We start from the raw sequence: 19,980 nt of genomic DNA, 5'->3' as shown, positions 1-19,980 counted from the left end.
GGGTTTTGCAAACCCGATTCGCTCCCTCTGCTGCTGCTGCTGCTGCTTTGCTGTTACTGCTGCTTTGCTGCTGCGTCCCTTCCTTCTCTCCCTTCCTTGCTCCGTCCCAGCCCAGCCTGGCAACCCGGCCTCGGCTCCTGCTCCTGGCCGTGGCCGCCTCTCTGCGCCGGGGACCCGGCGGGAAGCGAAAGCTCGGCGGCTCCCAGCTCCGACTGTCAGGTCCCGGGGCCTCGGAGCTGGGGTGGACTTCTGGGGGTCCCCATTCCACCCCCAGCTCAGCCCAGCCAAGCCACCCACGCCCACTGGGCCCGAGCGAACCCTGCGATGGTGGCCGCCTGCGTTCCCGCGTCTTAAGCCCGGGGGGCCCCCCTAAGTTTGGGAGCCGCCTTCCAGGAGCGTGTGCAGTGTACAATCCAGGCAGAAACTTTTGCCAGGGCCCCCCGAGCGCACCGCACCTCGCGTGCGTGCTTCCTTCCCTGGCCCCGGAGTCTGGAGCCCATCTGCGGGGACTTGGCCCCGGGGAAGGCGGCATGGCCCGAGAGCCCGAAGAAGACCCGGCGGGGGTGGTGTCCGGCCTGGCGCTGGCTCGCCCGGCCAGGACCCCGGTAGGAGGAACCCAGACTCGGACCCGGACCCGAACCAGGACGCCTTGGCCTCCCTTCTGGCTGCTCTGCCTGGTGGCATGCTGGCTCCTGGGTGCCCAGGCCGACGCCGACTTCTCCATCCTGGACGAGGCGCAAGTGTTGGCTAGCCAGATGCAGAGACTGTCGGCAGAGGAGTTGGGGGTCGTCACCATGCAGGTAAGCGCACCCTCCAAAACCATGCACCCCCAAAGTGGCCAGCTACTGCTTCTTATCTCAGCATCGGGCCCTTTTGCTAGTTCCAGGTTTCTTTTGCATCCATTTCTCCTTCTTGCACAGAACCCCCTTTTTCCTTTCTTCTCTCGGACTTTTCAATCCATCCCTTTGCACCACCCAACCCCTCTCCCATGCCCTCTGGAATGCACTCCCCTCTTCCTGCACAATTCTTCCCTGCCCAAGCTTGGCACGACACCCCGTAGCCGGCTCCTTTTTCTCCACCGGGGTTCTCCGGTTCCCTCGCACCTCGGTCCCCATTGGGCAGGTTATTTCTTCTGCGAGTCTCTTCGGCCCCCCACTCCCTGCCACTCCGGCTGGCTGGCTTCCCCATATGCTTCTTTGTGTCTTACCCATCCCGGAGGCATGGAAGGCGACTTGAACCCCGTTTTTCTGAGCCTGCCTCTCCCCTCCCCTCCCAAATCCCCTCAACCTCTTTGACCCATTCTCTCCACCCTCGCGTGCCCCCCGACCGAGTGGGGCGCACGGAAGGGGCGCGCCAAGACGGAAGGCCCCGGGGAGGGAAGGCACCCCAGCGTGCGCAGCTGCTCCAAGGCCACCTGGGTCCCGGAGGAGAGCTGGCCCGGAGCGGACTCTGCGCCCCCTTTCCTCGCCCGGGGTGCAGAGGGGAGGAGCTGGCCTGCTTGGTTGACTGCTGCAAGATTTCAGACTGGTGTGCAGGGGAGCTGGTTGTCTGTTGTCCCCGGTTGTCTGTCTGTTGCGCGCGGTCCACTGTTAAGATTTCTGTGTTTTGTTTTGTGCCTTTTGGGAGGGAAGGATTAAGTCAATAAGCTGAGTAAGGTTCCCATTTAATCTCGATTTTATTTTTTACCCCTCTAACTCTCTCCCCCAAACTGGAATTGGCTCAAGAAAGCTTGCCCGCAGCTAGGAAGGAGTCCTGAAAATGCTGTTAATGGCCATCCGTAGTAGAAATTACTCTAGACACACCACCTAGAGATTCCAGTCCTAATTTATTTGATTTTCTGGCCTGGGAGCCACACCGGCAGTTGCTCAGGACTTGCTCCTGAGCTCTGTGCTAGGGAATCGCTCCTGGTGGGGTTCCAGAGGTGCCTGGTTCGAACCCGGCCTGACCACATGCTAGACGAGCCATCCTGGGAATCCAGCCTCAACCCTTCGGTTATTTAAATCAACTTGATCGAGATAGGTTAAGGTGACACTAAAAATTCAAACCTTTGCTGGGACAATTTCTCCCTAAATTGACCTCTTGTTCCGAGGCCTTCTAGCAACAATGCCCGGGTGGGATGTGGTCTTGGCGGAATGTGTTTCTGGAAGTGGTTTCTCATTTCGGTTCCACTTTCCACCTCCCCATAAGAGAGCTGTGTGAGTCAAGTTTCCGAGGTCTTTTTGTGAGCTTGGGTCCCTTCCCGCACCCCCTTTTCCTCTTACCCCCCTACCAGAGGGTTATTTGCCTCGTCTATACCGCACATCTTTCCCACTATGGTGAAAGCTGATTAATATTGTTTTATAGAGTGTGATGATGAACTTGAAGGAAGGCATTTTTTTTATATTTATCTGCAAACTCCCAGGCCCTTAAAGTTGGACTTATTTCTACCTTGGCTTTCAAGAGACACCCCTCAACTGTCTTTTATTCTCTGTCCATCTTTTCAGGTTCAGGGGCTCTTGCCATTTTCTTTTTTTATTATGCATCTGCCTATTTCCAGCGACTGTTGACAAAGGTCTGAAGGAGTGAAGCCCCCTCTTAGAGAAAAGAGAACTAAAAATGTTAGAGGGGGGAACACAAACAAATTAGGATAACCTCCCGCCCCCTTTAATGTTTCGGTTTAAACACAAACAATTGTGGTTTTGCCAGCGTCACCTCTTGCAGTAAAGAACATTTAATGTGTCGCCATTTGGGGTCGGGTCATGCCAGTAAGATTATTAGGCATTTGTCACCCTTCATCCCATCACTTACATCTGGACCAGGGAACTTAGGGTCCCCTCCCCTCTCACCTCTTTTCCTTTTATTAGCTAAGGAGTTTATTTCTAAGATGCTGACTGCAGTTTTACTGTTTCTCACTTGATCCTTGACAAAAGGTGAAATCGGATCCTCACACATTGTCATTCAGGTAGGGATCCAAAGCAAATGTCCTTTTAAAAGGCTTCCCTGTTGAAAAGGAGACACTTTAGAAAAAAGCTCCGACCGGCAGGGGGTTTGAGCCCAAATGGCCCTTCATCTCCTCCCCACTGGCCTCTTTCTTACACCTTTGCAGCCGCTGCTTGGAAGCTGACCTCCTGGGGGGTCAGGTTTTGTCTGGCCGAATGTGAAGTGGCTTCGAATCCTTTCTTCCCCCCCCCCCCCCCAAAGGCTGAAGCACACACAGTGTTTAAATTCCTCTCCCTTAGCTGTACATTGATCTGCCACTTGCCTCTGTCTGAGAAGATTTGGGGGGGTGGTCTCTTTTGAATTTTGTTCTCTGCTTAGGGATGGGGGTGGAAAGTCCTTGAGAGAGAGAAAGAGAGAAAGAGAGAGAGAGAGAGGGAAGAAATTAAGAAAAAGAAATTAAGAAAGGAAGGAAGGAAGGAAGGAAGAAATAAGAAAGAGAAAGAAGGAAAAAAGAAAAGAAAGAAAAAAAACCAACCTAAGATCCTACTAGGATTCTGACCCATAAGAACAGAGGACATTGTTTTTTTCCTTTGGCAAACCTTTGGGATCTGTTCAGTCAGTCTGACATGATGTGGGTTTGGTGACTAGAGTGGAAGGGGCCCGTTGGAATGCTGAGTTTTACCGCCCTGGCCCAAGGAAAGGGGGACTGTCACGTGGGTGTGAAGTTGAGCTGGGGTCAAACTTCATGGGCAGTTCGGAGGGGGGTGAGGAGAGGTTGGGCCTTCCCTGCAGGAAAAGAATGTCCTCCCTGCATTAAAGGGACCCACGCTAGCCATTTGACCTTGGCTTTCCCTTGCAGGATTCTCCAGGACAGTTTATAAGGGACAAAACCCATTTTTGCTTAGCACCTTCTCCCAGGACAGCTTGTTAATGTCTCACAGTTGCTAAGTGGCTCGCCAGCAAGGCCTGTTTTTGCAGTGATTTCAAAGGGCACATTGCAAGTGGTCATTGTACCAAAGAGAAAACAGTTCAGCTTTCCTTGTCACTGTCTTTTCTTTCCCCATGGCTGAGTTGTCCTTCCTGATATATCAAGCCGGCCTGAGAAGTGCTTTCTCAAAGAGGGTTTCTCGTGGAGATTGGTGACTCTTAGATAGGTGAAGGTGGTAGTTTCTTTTTAGAGAGATCAATTTTTTAAAAATGTCTCCAATTTGAATCAGCTGAGGTTGTACCAGCCACTGAACATTAACCCCATGCCCCCATATATTGTAAGTCAGAGACAGAAACCTGAGCAGAGTTTTATGGGGTGTGCCATACTCTTGGCAGTGTCCATGGAGTCTTGTTTCTGATGATTCATTCATGCATATATGGAGTGGCAAAAACCCCCACATTGGGTGTTTGAAGAACTCCAGTTCCCTTTTGTATAAAGTTGATGTGTTGTTTGTTTGGGTTTTTTTTTGGTTGTTTATTTTTTTGTGTTGGTGGGACACATCTGGCAGTGATCAGGACTTACTCCTGGCTCTGCATGCAGGACTTACTTCTGGCTCTAATATGGCACCATATGGGATGCCGGGAATTGAACCTGGGGCTGCTACATGCTATGCTCTCTATACTATGCCTATATCCTCTATACCTCTATATCTCTATACCTATACCCTATACCCTCTGTATATCTCTCCTGTCCTAGTGGTTCTTTTTTTATTTTTATTTTTGAGGTGAGGGCCACTTGAGATGAAACTTAGGGGTTACTCCTACCTTTTCAGTTGGGCTTGGGGCACCATAGAGGATGCCAGGGATAGAACCTTCATAGACGCCTTACAAGCTTACCTGCTGTGCTCTCTCTCTGACTTCCAAAGTTGGCAAATCTGGAATTGTGAAGTTGGGGGTAGTGGCTGTTCTGGAGGTTTCTGTGAACGTCACAGAAACAGTGAGTGTGAAGCCTGTTGTTAAAGACAGATAAATGACTGTGTTTGGAGGGCACGAGGCTGGGGGTTCCTGGGTATGTTAGAGAGAGATTCCAGTACAGCCCCTTACAGAACCGACTGGGAGGGGGAGGAGGGAAGAGCTAACTCCCGGTTAAACAGCCAAATAACAATGCCTGGTTGTGAGAAGGCAGAGCTGCTGGGGAAGCCGGTTCACCAGGCACTTCTCAGGCCCATTTAACATTATGGGACAATGTCAGCTTCCCAACAGCAAGGGCCTGGCCCCCGGCCAGCCTGCCTGCCTTGAGCCTTGATGCACGCCCCCACACAGCTCCACTGGCCTGGGCAGAGAGAAGCACATGGAGCTGGGCACACCGCGGGGGTGGGGACGATCAAACAGCCACAGGGTAAAGGAGATGGGGGTGCGACTGATCCCCTTTCAGTAGGAGTTAGAAGAAATACCAACTGGAGCTTCATCAGTTCAGCAGAAAAAGCCCTACTGGGACAAGGTGTTGGCTGAAACACTAGGACCCTAATAGTGATTGAGAGGAAGAAGGGAGGGAGGAGGGGAGTCACAAAGGGGGAGGGTAGTGGGAGAAGGTAAATATAGGAGGTGAGTAAGGGAGGTGTCTCTCTGCCAGTCTCTTTTCCCCTCCTCCCCATTAGGGGCAGAATTTGGGGGACCACACTTGCCACTCTGTGGCTATTTACTTAGTACTCACCGGTCCATACGATGCTGGGGATCAAACCCAGGTCTCCTTCATGCAAAGCCCTAGCCCTTTGCACTATCTCTTGCAGACACTGTTCAATTATGTTCTTGTAGTTGACCTGGGACTAGACTATGACCTACCTAGAGAAACCATCTTCTCATTGAAGATGCTACAGCAGGAGGCATGGAGAGAGATGGGGTTTGGGAAAGGGAGAGAGTAAAGACACAATGGAACCATGGGAGTGCCAGGAGCAGGGCATTGTGGGAGCAGAGAAGGGTGAGCCTATGGTTGAAGGGTGCACACTTGGGCTGCTTCCTCCCCGCGCCTTTGCTATACCTGGCCATACAGAGAGGATCACAGGGTCAGTGATGAAGCCCTGCTCCTTCCTTTTGGAGGGTCAGGCAAATCAGGAGCACCTGGATGGGAGTATCACCTGACCTCTAGTCTTGGTGGCTCTTCCAAGCCAGTCCTGGTTTTGGTCCTGTCTATAACAGTTTCCCCTAGATCATGTTCACTGTATCAGAAATAGCATGTTGTTAGGATGATTTGAATATGTATGTAGCTAGGCAAACTTATGTGCCCTGGTTTATGGGTTGGGGAAGACCCGTGTTTGCAGATAAGTTGCCATCCAGACCCTGAGCACAGTACCAGCCCCAGTGGGGAGCAGAATGGACTCTTTGGGGGAGATCTGGGGCTGGAAACTGACCCTTTGGAGGGAAGCTGCTGAGCTGGACTTGCTAAGAATGAGCCCAAGGAGAGCGTGTGGTACAAGATTGGGGTTGGCCCTGTGCCGAACCCTGGGACTGGCTTGTTTCCTCTGTCTTCCTTGGCATCTGTCCGCGTCCTGATTTTCCTGCCAGTCATACTTGAGCCTAGCGATTGGGGGAGGGAAGGAGAGCTTCTCACTTTATAACTTGGTGCTATTTCTGGTCCTGTCTTCAAGTTCCTTCCTTGAGCTTAAGTGGATGAGGAGACAGGAACCTTGCAGCCCCCTGGAATTTGGGTGTAAGGTGCACCGGAATTTACTTTGCATCTCATCTGCTTCCACATGATGTGAAAATGGACTGAAATTCAAAGCATGGGACTCATGAAACATGAGGGCCCATGGTGATTCAGCTAGTTATTAGCTGTGTCACTTCTGGCATGCATGTTAGGAAGTCATTGATGTATGTGTCATCTGCTTTGTGGGGAGAAAGACTTTTGGGAGTTTGTTTTATTTTAGGGCCACACCCTGCAGTGTTCAGGGCTTACTCCTCGTTCTGTGCTCAGGGATTACACCTGACGGGCTTGAGGAATCATAAGGGATTCTGGTTAGCTACATGCAAGGCAAACACACTATTCTCTGTACTATCACTAGGCCCTGGAAAAAGAAATCTCTCCTAGGTCAGGAGGCTTTAGAGTTGCATCTGGTGATGCTCAGGGCATTATGTAGTTTGGGATCAAATCAAGGTTGGCTACAAGCAGGCATGAACCTTCAGAACTGCTCTGTCTCTCCCACCCACCCACCTTTAACTATTTTTATTATAAAGATTTGGAAACAAGACAAACTTAAAAATCAAACAATAGCTTAAGACTTCTCTTGTACTTTTATTGGTGTCTACAGAGATAGTACAGAAGGTAGGGAGCTTGCCTTGCAAGTGGACAACCCAGATCCTGCATCACTGTGAGTGCAAAGCCAGGAATAAGTCTTGAACATTGTTGCTTATGACTCCAGAAAAGAATAAAACAAAACAAAACAAAACAAAGCAAAACAGAAAGAATTCTTTAGTGCTTTTAGCCAGCTGAGCACAATATCAGCCATGCTCAGGATGACTTCATCTCTGCCTCAGTTCTATATGCTTCATCAACTCTCTACCAACACCCAGTGTTTTGAAGCAAAGCTCAGATGCCATATGATTTCATCCACTTCTAAGTGTTCTATTGCATTCTTTTTTAATGCAAAAGACGCTATATTTTGGTGATTTTCAATGGTCACAGTATGTGTGTGTACTGCCAATAAATGTTTTTGTGGATGTATATGCAATTGAGGAACACAGAAGGAAGTCTAGGATCATGTGCTTGGGATTGAATCCGGGGTTCCCACATGCAAAGCTGGTGCTCCAGTCCTTTACACCATCTGTGACCCTAGTCTTAGACTTAATTTTTAATTATTATTTTTTTGTTTGTTGTTTGTTTGGGTCACATCCGACAGTGCACAGGGGTTACTCCTGGTTCTGCGCTCAGAAATTGCTCCTGGCAGGCACGGGAGGTCCATATGGGATGCTGGGCTTCGAACCACCATACGTCCTGGTCTGCTGAGTGCAAGGCAAACGCCCTACTGCTGTACTATCTCTCCGGCCCAATTGTTACTTTTTATTTTATTTTATTTTATTTTATTTTATTTTATTTTATTTTATTTTGGGCCACACCTGGTGGTGCTCAGTGGTTACTCCTGGCTCTGCGCTCAGAAATCATTCCTAGCAAATCCCAATTAGCCACTTGCAAGGCAAATGCCCTACCTGCTCTGCTATTGCTTAGGCCCCCATTTGTTACTATTTTTACTTAAAAATTTTAAGACGACTTTTTATAATGATGCTTTGTTCCCTTATTATTTTTTTTGGTCACACCCGCTAGCACTCAGGGGTTACTCCTGGCAGGCTTGGGGGACCGTATGGGATGCCAGGATTCAAACCACCGACCTTCTGCATGCAAGGCAAATGCCTTATCTCCATGCTATCTCTCCTGCCCCTGTATTGGTTTTTATATCTTCTGCATTTGACAGAATGCAGCATGAACCACCTTTCTGAACTCCTGTTCTCTGCCCCTTCTAGATGAGGCTGAGTGGGAGCCTGACAGAGAGTGAAGGGTTGGAGAGAGGAAAGCAGTATTGTAGACATCTTTGTCTTATATTTTGAGAGTTGTGGGGCAGAGCTGGGGGTCGAACTTAGGGCTTCCCATACATGCTGCCCTAGAGATGTGTTTCAAGCTATCTGTGTCTGCTGGCCAGTGTGCCAACAGCTGTCGCTGGAGCAGGCACCTCATTGCAGACTTGTTCCGGGAAGGCTAAACCAAACTGTATAGGTCAGGACACTTTAAGATGGAAATTCTTTTGTTTGGGGGCCACATTCCATGGTGCTCAGGGGTTACTCCCAACTCTGCACTCAGGAACCAATGCACTCAGGAACCAATCCTGGTGGTACTAGGGGACCATATAGGATGCAAAGGATTGAATTGGCCACAAACCTGGATCAGCTGTGTGCCAGGGCAAGAGTCCTGCCCACTATACTACCACTTTGGCTCCTTTAAGATGGAAATTCCTTTTATTTATTTATTTGTTTGTTTGTTTGTTTGGTTGGTTTTGGGTCACACCCGGCAGTGCTCAGGGGTTACTTCTGGCTCCACACTCAGAAATCACTCAGGGGACCATATGAGATACCGGGATTTGAACCACCGACTTTCTGCGTGCAAGGCAAACACCTTACCTCCATGCCATCTTTCCGGCTCTAAGATGGGAATTCCTGAAGGATGGCTCTAGATGACTCCTAGGATTTGCTTGATATCACATGCATGGGATCCTGCTACATGGAATATATGAAGTGGACAGGTGTGAGTTGGTGGGGAACTAGAGGCCATGCACTGACCTCAGGAACAGACTTTATGAGCCTAGAATTCTCACATGACTAATCTCCGAGAGACTAGATAACTGGATTTTAGATAAAAATCTCTTGTTCATAAAAATGTTGGCACTTACTTCAGATTTAAAAAAAAAAAACAAAACAAAACAGACAGCAACACCCAAAAGTCTGTGTGGGCCAAACCAAACATGTCTGCAGACCGGATCAGGACAGAGGCCACCAATTTGCATCATTTGGATTCAGATTATTCAGTGAGATCGGGAGCCTGAATGTTTCGAAGTTTTCAGGGAGGCCAGATCCTGCCCGATCTGGCAGGAGAAGTTGGCGACCGAGGAGCACGGCATCAGATTTCTTTGGGAAGTTCATCATCCTAATAGAGATGCTTATCTCGGCAGTTATTGAATGTTCGTGTGGTGCCAGGCTGAGGGCGCCATCCGTTAACTTCCAAGGCAATAAATGCTAGGCCAGGTGCTTAGAAAAGCATGTGAAGGAGGAACCTACTGGAGCCTATGAAAGGATGCTGGCAGCCCGCCCGGAAAGAGGGGTCTTTCTCCAGAGCTGGCAGATCCAAAAGCCTGCATGACTCCTGAATGTTGGTGTCTTCCAGAAACTGGAAGATGACCTGAAGGTGTAGGGTTGCTGGGACAGAGAAGTGGGAGAAGTGAATGGACGTCAGACTGTGGGGCTTTGCTGGAAGGCAGGGGGTGACCAGCTGCGTGCAAGGCAAGCACCTTAATCCCTGTAGGAGGTGTCTAGGCCAAGATGCTAGAATTCTTCCATTCTTGGTTGAGACTTCTTTGTGCTTTGTTTTACGTTTCCTTTTTGTTTGTTTTATTTTGGGGAGGCTATACCCTATGGTGCTCAGGGTTTACTCCAGGTTTTGTGCTTGGGGTTCACTGTTGGTGTTGTTAGGGAGACCCAACGGGGGTATCAGACTCATACCTTGGTTGGCTGTATGCAAACTGCTCTGCCCACTGTACTTTCTCTCTGACCCCCCAGTCAGCATTCTTGATTCAGTGGAGATAACGGGTCACCCACTCATACTAGGATTTGGAAATTCCTTATGCTTCCTGCAGTGAATGGCCTGGGGAGGTTTGGGGTCGGTTCTATTCAGCTTGGACCATGTTTTACCTGCCACCCCAGCTCTCTTTTATAGACTCTCTGCTTAGTTTTAACACACTGGCAGTAACTTATCAGGACTGAACCCTTTGTTTTCCATTCCCTTTCTCCCAACCTTTAAATAGGAGTTGAAGTTCCAGGGAGAGGAACCAGGGGAAGTCTTGGTGTTAGACCACTGGAGTCAGTCAGGGGTCAGACACCCAGAGTCACAGCCTGACCTCAGGGTCAGCTCCCTAAAGGGGTTCTGCTCCCCAAATCCAGTTCATTAGAACCTGTTTCTTCATGGCCTCTGTGCTTTAGCTTGCAGATTGGCTGTGCCCTGGGGCCTGCCTTGGATGTTTGTACTAATGTCGGCTCAGCAAGGTCTGCCCTGGACTTGCAGTTTCTCCCTTACCTCACTGTCCGCAGCTCTTTGCACGGGAGACTTTGGGAGGCCTGAGAATCAGAACTCCCTCCTACTTTCCCAGGGGAGAAGCTGAGGCTTCAGTGTGACCAGAACCTGGCTGTTAGTGAGGACTAGCCTGGCATCTCACATTTTAGAACTCTTCCTCCCACCCTTTTGTTATTGTTCTTGGGCCACACCTGGGGTGGTGCTCAGGGGTTACTCCAGGCTCTGTGCTTAGAAATTACTTATGGCCAGTGCTGGAGAGATAGCATGGAGTTAGGGCATTTGCCTTGCATGCAGAAGGACGGTGGTTCCAATCCTGGCATCCCATGTGGGCCCCTGAGTTTGTCAGGAGTGATTTCTGAACACTGCCGGGTGTGACCCAAAAACCAAAAACCAAAAAAATAAATAAATAAATAAATAAATAAATTACTCATGGCAGGCTTAGGGGGACCATATGAGATATCGAGGTGCCAACCAAAATCAGCTGTGTATAAGGAAAATGCCGTCCCTGCTGTGCTATTGCTCCAGCCCCTCCTCCTTTTTTTAAGTTTCATTTTTGTTGTTGTTGTTTGATTTAGATCACTCCTGGAAATACTCAGAATTGTGTGCCTTATTGTTAACCCAGGTACTCCCAGGGGCAAAAGCCGTAGTACAGTAAGTAAGGTGCTGGTCTTGCACTTTGCTAACTTGGATTCGATTTCTGGCATCTCATGTGGTCCCCTGAGCACTACCAGGAATGATTCCTGAGTGCAGAGTTAGGAATAACCCCTGAGCATGGCTAGCTGTTGGATTAACCGGGTCCCACCCTATTCAGTATACACTTGTTACTCATTGTTGGAAACACCTTTGGATGAAGCACCTTTTGGATTGGTGCCTTAGACTATTTGTTCTCCATCCCAGGGTGTGATCTGGCACTTCCTAATAAAGAACTTGAGGCTCAGGAAAAAGTTCTCTTGTGTTTTTGGTTTTCCATCCCTGAGCTACCTAACTCTTAGGAGTGGAAGTCTTGCATGTGGAGTTCCTGAAACTGTTTTATCCTCTTAACCATGTGTGGATTATATCCTGCTGCATCAGTGTTTGCTTCCAGATCTGAATCTCCCAATGTCTTAGACTTGGGGAGTGAGGCATCCACTTCAGCTAGCTATGGCCCAAAAAACTAGCCAAACAAACAAACAAAAAGGTTTCCTTCCCAAGGCTAGAGAGGTAGTAGAGACGTTAAAGGCACTGGCTTAGCTTCTGGTTGCAGTTGGTTTGAATCCTGGCACCACATAATGGTCCCCTGAGCATCCCCAGGAGTGGTCCCTGAACAGTACCATCTTCAAAGAAAGAATTTTCTTCCCCTTTGCTGCTATTGTTATAATTGTGATGCATGGCTTTGGAGTTGAGTTTTCTGCAATGCATGTGGACTGGCCAGCCCTGCACTTTGGCCCTCACAAACCTTTTAGTTGTGTTGCCCTCTTTAACTTGAGCTACCCTGTTCATACACTTCAGACTGAGTGCCAGAGACAGAGAGATGAGACACACATTTTGCAGAAACACTCTGCAGTGCTGACAATGGTAGAGCTGTCAGGATGCGCCTGCAGGCTAAGGGCAATGTTGGGATCAGATCTGGGCCTCTTGCTTGAAAGGCTTTTAGTTCCTGAGTCATTGCCTGCACCCCAGGACTCTTGCTATTTTTAAATTTTCCTTAAAACAATTTTGGGGGATTGGAGCAATAGCACAGCTGGTAGGGTGTTTGCCTTGCATGTGACCGACTTGGATTTGATCCCAAGCATCCCATGTGGTAACCCTAACCTGCCTGGAGTAATTTCTGAGCACGAGCAAAGAGTAACCCCTGAGCACCAACAGGTGTGGCCCACAAACAAAAGCAAAAACAAAATGTTGGGGACAGAGTTGGGCTATCCCAGAGGTGCTCAGGGCTTATCCCCGGCTCTGCTCAGGACTACTAATGGTGCTCAAAGGACTATATTTAATGGTGGGAATCAAACTTGAGTTGGCCATGTGCAAGGCAAGTAACTTATCTGCTACACTAAGTCTCTCAGCCTGTATTAATTTTATTTTTTATTTTCTTATTTTGCTTTTTGGGTCACATTGAGCATTGTTTAGGGGTTACACCTGGCTTTGCACTCAGAAATTATTCCTGGTTGGCTTGGGGGAATATATGGAATGTTGGGGATTGAACCTGTGCCATGTGCAAGGCAAATGCCCAACCCTTTTAAATGGAAAGACTCTAGCAGTCACCTTTATTTGGGGGGCATTTTGGTGAGTTCCAAGGATTACATTCAGGCTCTTGTGCATGCAGAGCATGTGTCTTATCATTTAAGCCACGTACTACCTGGCATTGTCACATTCTTCATACTGCTATTATCCTGTGTCAGCTCTATTTTTCCATGAAAAGTTTGCCTTATGATGAAAAAAAACAACCTTGACTTCAACAGTGATTGTCATTCATCTGGGAAAAGCGTGTTTCACTTAGTTTTATATGACTGAGAGCTTAAAGTTGATCATTTAATTTGTCAGTTTAGTTTTCCATGCTCAGTCATTACTTAAAGACCTTAAACTCAACAGGGCACCAGAGAAATACAGAAAGTCAAGAGTTACCTGGGGCCAGAGCGATAGTGCAGCAGGTAGGCTGTTTGCCTTGCACACTGCTGACCAGGTTCAATCTCTGACATCCCATATGGTCGGTCCCCCGAGCCTACCAGGAGTGATTTCTGAGTGCAGAGCCAGCCTGAGTGCTGCTGAGTGTGTCCCCACCCCAAGAAAAAAAGACTTACTAGAATATTAACTAGATTTTCCTACCAAAGAGCAAATACTTGCTCTTTTCGATCAATAGCTGCTTATAACAGTGAACTTGTACACCACGAAGGTAATTTTTTAACATTTAAATGACTAAAATATCATCAGAGGAGGAATAATTTTTGGTTCTTGGTGTTTATGTAAGAGCCGCAGAGGAAATGAATTCCACCTGTTATTTTCAGGCAGTTCTATTTGGAAATTGAATTTCAGGGCCTGCCATTCTCTCCCTAGATATTAGGACTATGACGTTTTATTCTTTTGTTCGAGGTGAATATTGAAAAATTCTTATTACTCTGATAGGAGTGCCTGGCTGGAAGATGAAGCAAAATAACTGTCACCTGCATGTCTTTATTACTTGTGATATTTATGTTGTCTTTGGGATTACACCCCATGGTGCTCAGGGCTTAATTCTGCTTCTTTGCTTTGGGATCATTCCTGGTGACTTTTGAGGGGGGCCATATGAGGTGTCATGGATCGAACCCAGGTCAGCCTTGTGCATTACCCACTGCTCGGTCCTTTCTCACTCTCCAAAATTTTCTCTGTGACTTCCGGAGTTCACTTATTCCTATCAGGTTCTCATGTACATAGTGGCAAGGATTTCAGAATTACTTACAGTGAGAAAGGAATCCCCAAATACCGGAGTGGATTGACTTAACATAGCTTATGACTCTTAGTGTTCTGAAAGCAACCTGCTTCTTCAAAATTGCCAAGTTGAAACCTGAGAAGTAAGTAAAGTCTTAGCTGTGCGCCCCGATATTGTCTTGATTCCATTCCAACCATAACAGCTATTTGAAAGACTCCTCCAACTCTCTCCCATAAACCTGCTCCACACACACCTTTCTATTCTCCCCCACCCCCCATTCCCCTTGGATATTTTCTGAAATGTTATTTTTGCAGGCAGTAGTTTTCAAAGATTGTCCCAGAGCCCTGGTGGAAGGGCAGGGAAGGCTCGGCCAGCCCTCGAGAATGAATCTGAATTTTTAATTAGTCTTTGAGTTGTTTCTTCAAAGTGTGGAGACATCATTAGTGATGTAAGTCTTGTTACATGAGCAGAGACTGACATTTCACTTCAAACGGGGAGAATGCAGCTGTCCTGCGCAGATAAAAGTAGCCAAGCTTGGGCGAGCAAGGTGGATTGGTAGATAATTAGACATCCTGTATTACTGCACGGGGGAGCCGCCTGCCAGTCATGGGCAGGAAGTAGGAATTATTCGCAGCAGAAAATCCGAGAGTGGCGTGAAGCATTTTGGAATCACTTCGACTGTGGCAGAGCTGATAAGGTGTCTGGGAAGGAAATGAGAGCGACAGAAACTGGACGAGCAGTTTTCTTAAAAAAAAAATAAAAATCTAAATTTGAAAGAGAAATGGTGAGAAATGAATGATCCATAAATTCACTGAAGTACAGAATTGTCCGTTTGCTCTTTCTCTGTGTCTAAAATAATCAACCAGCTCAAGCTAGTCTAAAATAATTCTGTGTCATTGGAAAATAAAAGGGGGAGATTCTATAGAGGATGGGAGGTCAGAGGGAAACTGTAAAGCTGATTATTGGGCTGTGGCTGGCCCCGAAGAGATGGTTGGAGTGGGAGTGTGGAAGGATATGCCTCTTCTGATATTAGCGGTAGGGTATTTGTAAGTGGATGGAAGGTGTTTTGGATTGGATTTCTGGATAGAATCGATGTGTTGTTTGAAAGATGAAAGGGGTTCTGTGTTGGGGCCAGAGCAATAATGCAGTGGATGAGGTGCGTGCCTCACTCGTGGCCAGCCTGGGTTTGAGCCCCGGTATCCCATATGGTCTTCAGAGCACCAGCAAGAGTGATTGCTGAGGGGCCGGGCGGTGGCGCTCGAGGTAAGGTGCCTGCCTTACCTGCGCTAGCCTAGGAGACGGACCGCGGTTCGATCCCCCGGCGTCCCATATGGTCCCCCAAGCCAGGAGCGACTTCTGAGCGCATAGCCAGGAGTAACCCCTGAGCGTCACCGGGTGTGGCCCAAAAAACAAAACAAAACAAAACAAAAACAAAAACAAACAAAAAAAAAAGAGTGATTGCTGAGTACCGAGCCAGGAGTGACTAATCCCTGCACATCACCAGATATGGCCCCCAAACATACAGGCAAATAAATAAAGGGATTCTAAATCTCTGAGAATTCAAGATGCATCAAGACCAGTTGGATTTCTTGTCCATCCAGAACTGGGATTTGTTGGGATCTTCTTCATGTATATCACGCCAGTGTTCTAGACTCCATAATTTTGTGCACAATTCTTTTGGTGGAGAGATGAGGGGAATGGTTAAGCCATATCTGGTGATGCTCAGGGTTATTCCTGTCTTGGAGCTCAATTCCTGTGGTGCTGGGGCTTCATGCTGGATGCCAGGTATTAAAGGGCAGGGCCTTACTTATTGTACTCTTTTTCCAGCCCTTAATTCCATCTACTCTTCGAGATGGTCTTACTCCCCTGCTTCTCCCCCTTCCCCGGCCTCTCTCAGAGACAAGATACTACTAAGTGGGCTGGACCACCTCTTCTTTTGGAGAGAGGTAGGGCCCACATCTAGCTCCTGGCTCTACATGCAGTGATCACTCCTGGCAGTACACAAAGGACTATTTGGTGCCGGGAATTGAACCCTAGTTGGCTGCTTCACAAGGTAAGTGCTTTCTCCACTGTACAATTGCTCTGGCCTCTTCCTTGCATTTTTTGTTTTTTTGTTTTTATGTTTTTGTTTGTTTGTTTGTTTTTGTTTTGGGCCACGCCTGGCAGTACTCAGGGGTTGCTCCTGGCAGGCTTGGGGAACCAATATGGAATGCCGGAATTTGAACAATCATCTTGGATTAGTGCTTTGGTAATTTTATGGGCAAGACTGAAGTACGTACTGAGGGCTTGGGTGGGTCTTTTAGTTTTGTTTTGATCCACTCCAAAAGTGCCGGGTGAGGGGGTCCCTGCCATGCTTGAGTGCAAACTCAACTTTTTATATGCAAAGCATCCACTCAGCCTTGTGTTATCTCCATCCTGAGTAGTGGTGCCTTCTGGATCCGGCTGGGGGGGACTTGTAGATGGTTTCACTGTCCTTCTTGTGAAACAAAGACATTTGTCCCTCTGTCATCTTGGGAGAGAGACTGGACTCCGTGGAGGGCGAATCTCTCACATGGATTATGACTGAGGACCTTTGAGAGAGATGGCTCAGATGCTTATAAAGGCCACTTGGATGCTTTTTATTTGTGTGCCTTATTCAGTTGATGAATGTGGGCAGGAGCTGTAAAGCGGGGCTTTGTAGAGATGGGAGGTAATGGAGCCTTGCTCCTGCAAGAACGAGGCCAGATTTATATGTCTGGAGTCTGCTTTAGACAGTCATGCCTCTCTGCATGGTGAAGGTCCAGGGGGTGGCAGGTAATGGGTTTTCATCTTTGCTTAATGGAACATTTCCTTCCTTCTCCTTTCTCTTTGTGATGACTAGGGTTTGAGTGATGGTGCTCGCCAGGGGCCTCACCTTGGGTTGTGGTGTTTGCACACTTGCTTTGTATACACACATTCTAGGGGAAGTCACATACTTGCTCCGGGGGGAATCATACAGTTGGCCGCAGTGCACCTTTGTGGGTAAGGGTCAGACAGCTGGGACTCTAAGGGGTACATGTGAGTGACGCTAGGGCTGAAACTTGGCATTTGTCTCTTGATTGACAGCTCTCTTAAATAGTAGATTGTGACTTTCTAAGAGTTGCTATTTTATTATTTAAAAAAAATTGGGGGTTGGGGGGGGGGGAGAGGCGTTGGAGCTATACTCCCTGTGTGTTCAGGGCTTACTCTTGGCTATGAGCTCAGGAATCATTTCTGGTGGGGCCTGGAGGAGCATAGGTAGTGTTCAGGATGGAACCCAAGTGGGCTGTGTGCAAGGCAAGTACTGTCCTGTCTCATTCATACATAAATGTTATATTTTTTATTTATTTACTATTGTTTGGGGGGGGGGCACACCCAGCAGGGCTCAGGAGTTACTCCTGGCTCTGCACTAAGGAATCAGTCCTGGTGGGCTTGGAGGACCATATGGAATGCTGGGAATCGAACCTGGATCAGCTGCATGCAAAGCAAATACCCTATGTGCTATTGCTCTGACCCCATAGATGTTATTTTAAATTGAATTTTCATTCATAGCTGGTAGTGCTTACTCCTGTTTAAATTTGTATTCAGGGATCACTTCTGGCTGGACTCGGGACCATGGAGGGTACTGGGTGACTAAATCCAGGTAGGCAACCTGCAAAACAAGCACCCTACCTACTGTACTAGGGCTTCGACCCCTCACTACTATGTTCCAAAACAACCTTTCACAACTTTACTCTAGACTTAGTATAGAAAACCTCATTTTTCTTTTTCACTCTTGCTAGTAAGGATTTAAAAGGTTTCAGGTGAACAAAAACAACCTAAAGCAACATCACACATATTAGGACCAGTGCCTTTTTATTCTGCCTGATATTCTGCCTCAGTGCCTTTGAACTTATTTCCTGGAAACAGAAAGAAGTGCTCACCACCTTCCTGTCCAATCCTTGCCCTGTCTCCTTTTTTTTTTTTTTTTGTGGTTTTTGGGTCACACCCGGCAGTGCTCAGGGGTTATTTCTGGCTCCACGCTCAGAAATTGCTCCTGGCAGGCACAGAGGACCATCTGGGGCGCCGGGATTCGAACTGATGACCTCCTGCATGAAAGGCAAACGCCTTCCCTCCATGCTATCTCTCCGGCCCCTGCCCTGTCTCCTTAACTTCTTTGCCCTACCACTCACCTTCCCTTCTCACTGGCAAGCTTTGTGTCTGTCACGTCCTTGCAGTGGTGCCCGGCACGTAGAGTCAATAGTTCAAGGGTGGGGCTGGAGCGGTGTCGCAGCGGTAGGGCACTTGCCTTGCATGCTGCTGACCCAGGACGGACCTGGGTTTGATCCCCAACATCCCATATGGTCCCCCGAGCCAGGAGGGATTTCTGAGGGCATAGCCAATAGTAACCCCTGAGTGTCACCAGGTGTGACCCAATAACCAAAAAAAAAGTTCAAGGGTGAGTGGAAGAGAAGATGCTGGACTAGGGGAGAGAGTTCGGAATCCCAGGTGCGGACTGGAGGAGGAACCAGTCCCAGAGACAGTCCCCAGAGCAGTAAAGGAGCTAGCAGAAAAAAATTAGAGCAAAGATCTTGAGGAAGCGCTTTGGTATTTGGAAGAACTACTGGGCAGCTAATGCAGAGGATGTGACTCCAGGATTTTGGATTTTTGTCCTCATCCCTGTGAGTCGGGGGAAATGCAGCTTTACTTGCAAAAGATTCCTGCTTCTTATGTTATTGCTCCTTTTTCTTGACCAAAGAAGAAAACAGCATTTATAAGACAAAAACTTCTCAAAGCCCATTCAGGATTCTGAGTACAGTAGAATCTTTCCTGTAGGAAAGATTCACATGGACTTTCCCCCATCATGCTACTGCCTAAGCATATATTCTCTTTTGTCTCCTCCCTGTAGATAGCAATGATTACTTTTTAATATCACCTTTGAAGTTAATCGAACGAGATCAATGTGAAGGGCATCAAATACTTAAAGAATAGGGTTCAGTGCAGAGTGCATGCCTTGCATGTTTGAAATCTTAGGTTCCATCTCCAGCAGTGCATACTTATTAAACATGTGTGTGTTAAAATTGGACATGGAGGGCTGGAGCAATAGCACAGCAGTAGGGCATTTACCTTGCTCATTTTCTTTTTTTTTTTTTTGGGGGGGGGTGTTTCGGGCCACACCCGTTTGATGCTCAGGAGTTACTCTGGCTAATTGCTCAGAAATTGCCCCTGGCTTGTGGGGGACCATATGGATGCCGGGGGATGGAACCGCAGTCCTTCCTTGGCTAGGGCTTACAAGGCAGACACCTTACCTCTAGCGCCACCTCGCTGGCCCCAACCTTGCTCGTTTTCAATCCAGGACAGACCTTGGTTTGATCCCCGGTGTCCCATAAGGTCCCCAAGCCAAGAGCCATATCTGAGAGCATAGCCAGGAGTAACCCCTGAGCGTCACCGGGTGTGGCCCAAAAAATAAAATAAAATAAAATTGGACAGGGAGAGAACGTTTAAAAGACTGATCACAGGCCGGAGAGAGCACAGTGCTAGGGCACTTGCCTTGCAAGTGGCCGACCCAGGACCAAAGGTGGTTCAAATCCCATATAGTCCCCCATGCCTGCCAGGAGAGATTTCTGAGTACAAAGCCAGGAGTAACCCCTGAGCCCTGTCAGGTGTGACGCAAAAATCAAAAAAAAAAAAAAAAAAAGGACTGAACGCATGCTTTGCATATGGGGTGGGGCGGCTCAATTACTAGCACTGCTAGTAGTGATCACCCCCAAGTAATAAACCAGAAGTATCCCTGAGCACTATTGGATATGACCTTCTCAGCATTCCCCACAAAAATAAATCTGCGGTAAAATATATGCGCCGTAGAAATCCTTGGTTTTAACCATTCCCGTGGAGTACAGATTTATGGCATTGAGTTCATGCTTGGTTTGCTGCAGCATTTCACGCCCATCTT

At 48.0% G+C, this 19,980-nt stretch overlaps 1 protein-coding gene across 1 annotated transcript in view; it reads left to right on the top strand.

The window, feature by feature from the left end:
- The first annotated feature begins 449 nt into the window (after nt 1-449).
- The window catches only part of CACHD1 (cache domain containing 1), a 253,662-nt gene continuing 234,131 nt past the window's right edge, over nt 450-19,980 (top strand). The window contains exon 1 of the mRNA XM_049774383.1: nt 450-800. Within this exon, the coding sequence (XP_049630340.1) occupies nt 531-800 (270 nt within the window). The 5' untranslated portion in view covers nt 450-530. The remainder of the gene's footprint in view (nt 801-19,980) is intronic.

This window comes from Suncus etruscus, chromosome 6, assembly GCF_024139225.1.
Source record: "Suncus etruscus isolate mSunEtr1 chromosome 6, mSunEtr1.pri.cur, whole genome shotgun sequence".
Taxonomy (NCBI): Eukaryota; Metazoa; Chordata; class Mammalia; order Eulipotyphla; family Soricidae; genus Suncus; species Suncus etruscus.
The sequence above is the reverse complement of the archived record's forward strand: the minus strand, read 5'-3'. Positions and strand labels throughout refer to the sequence as shown.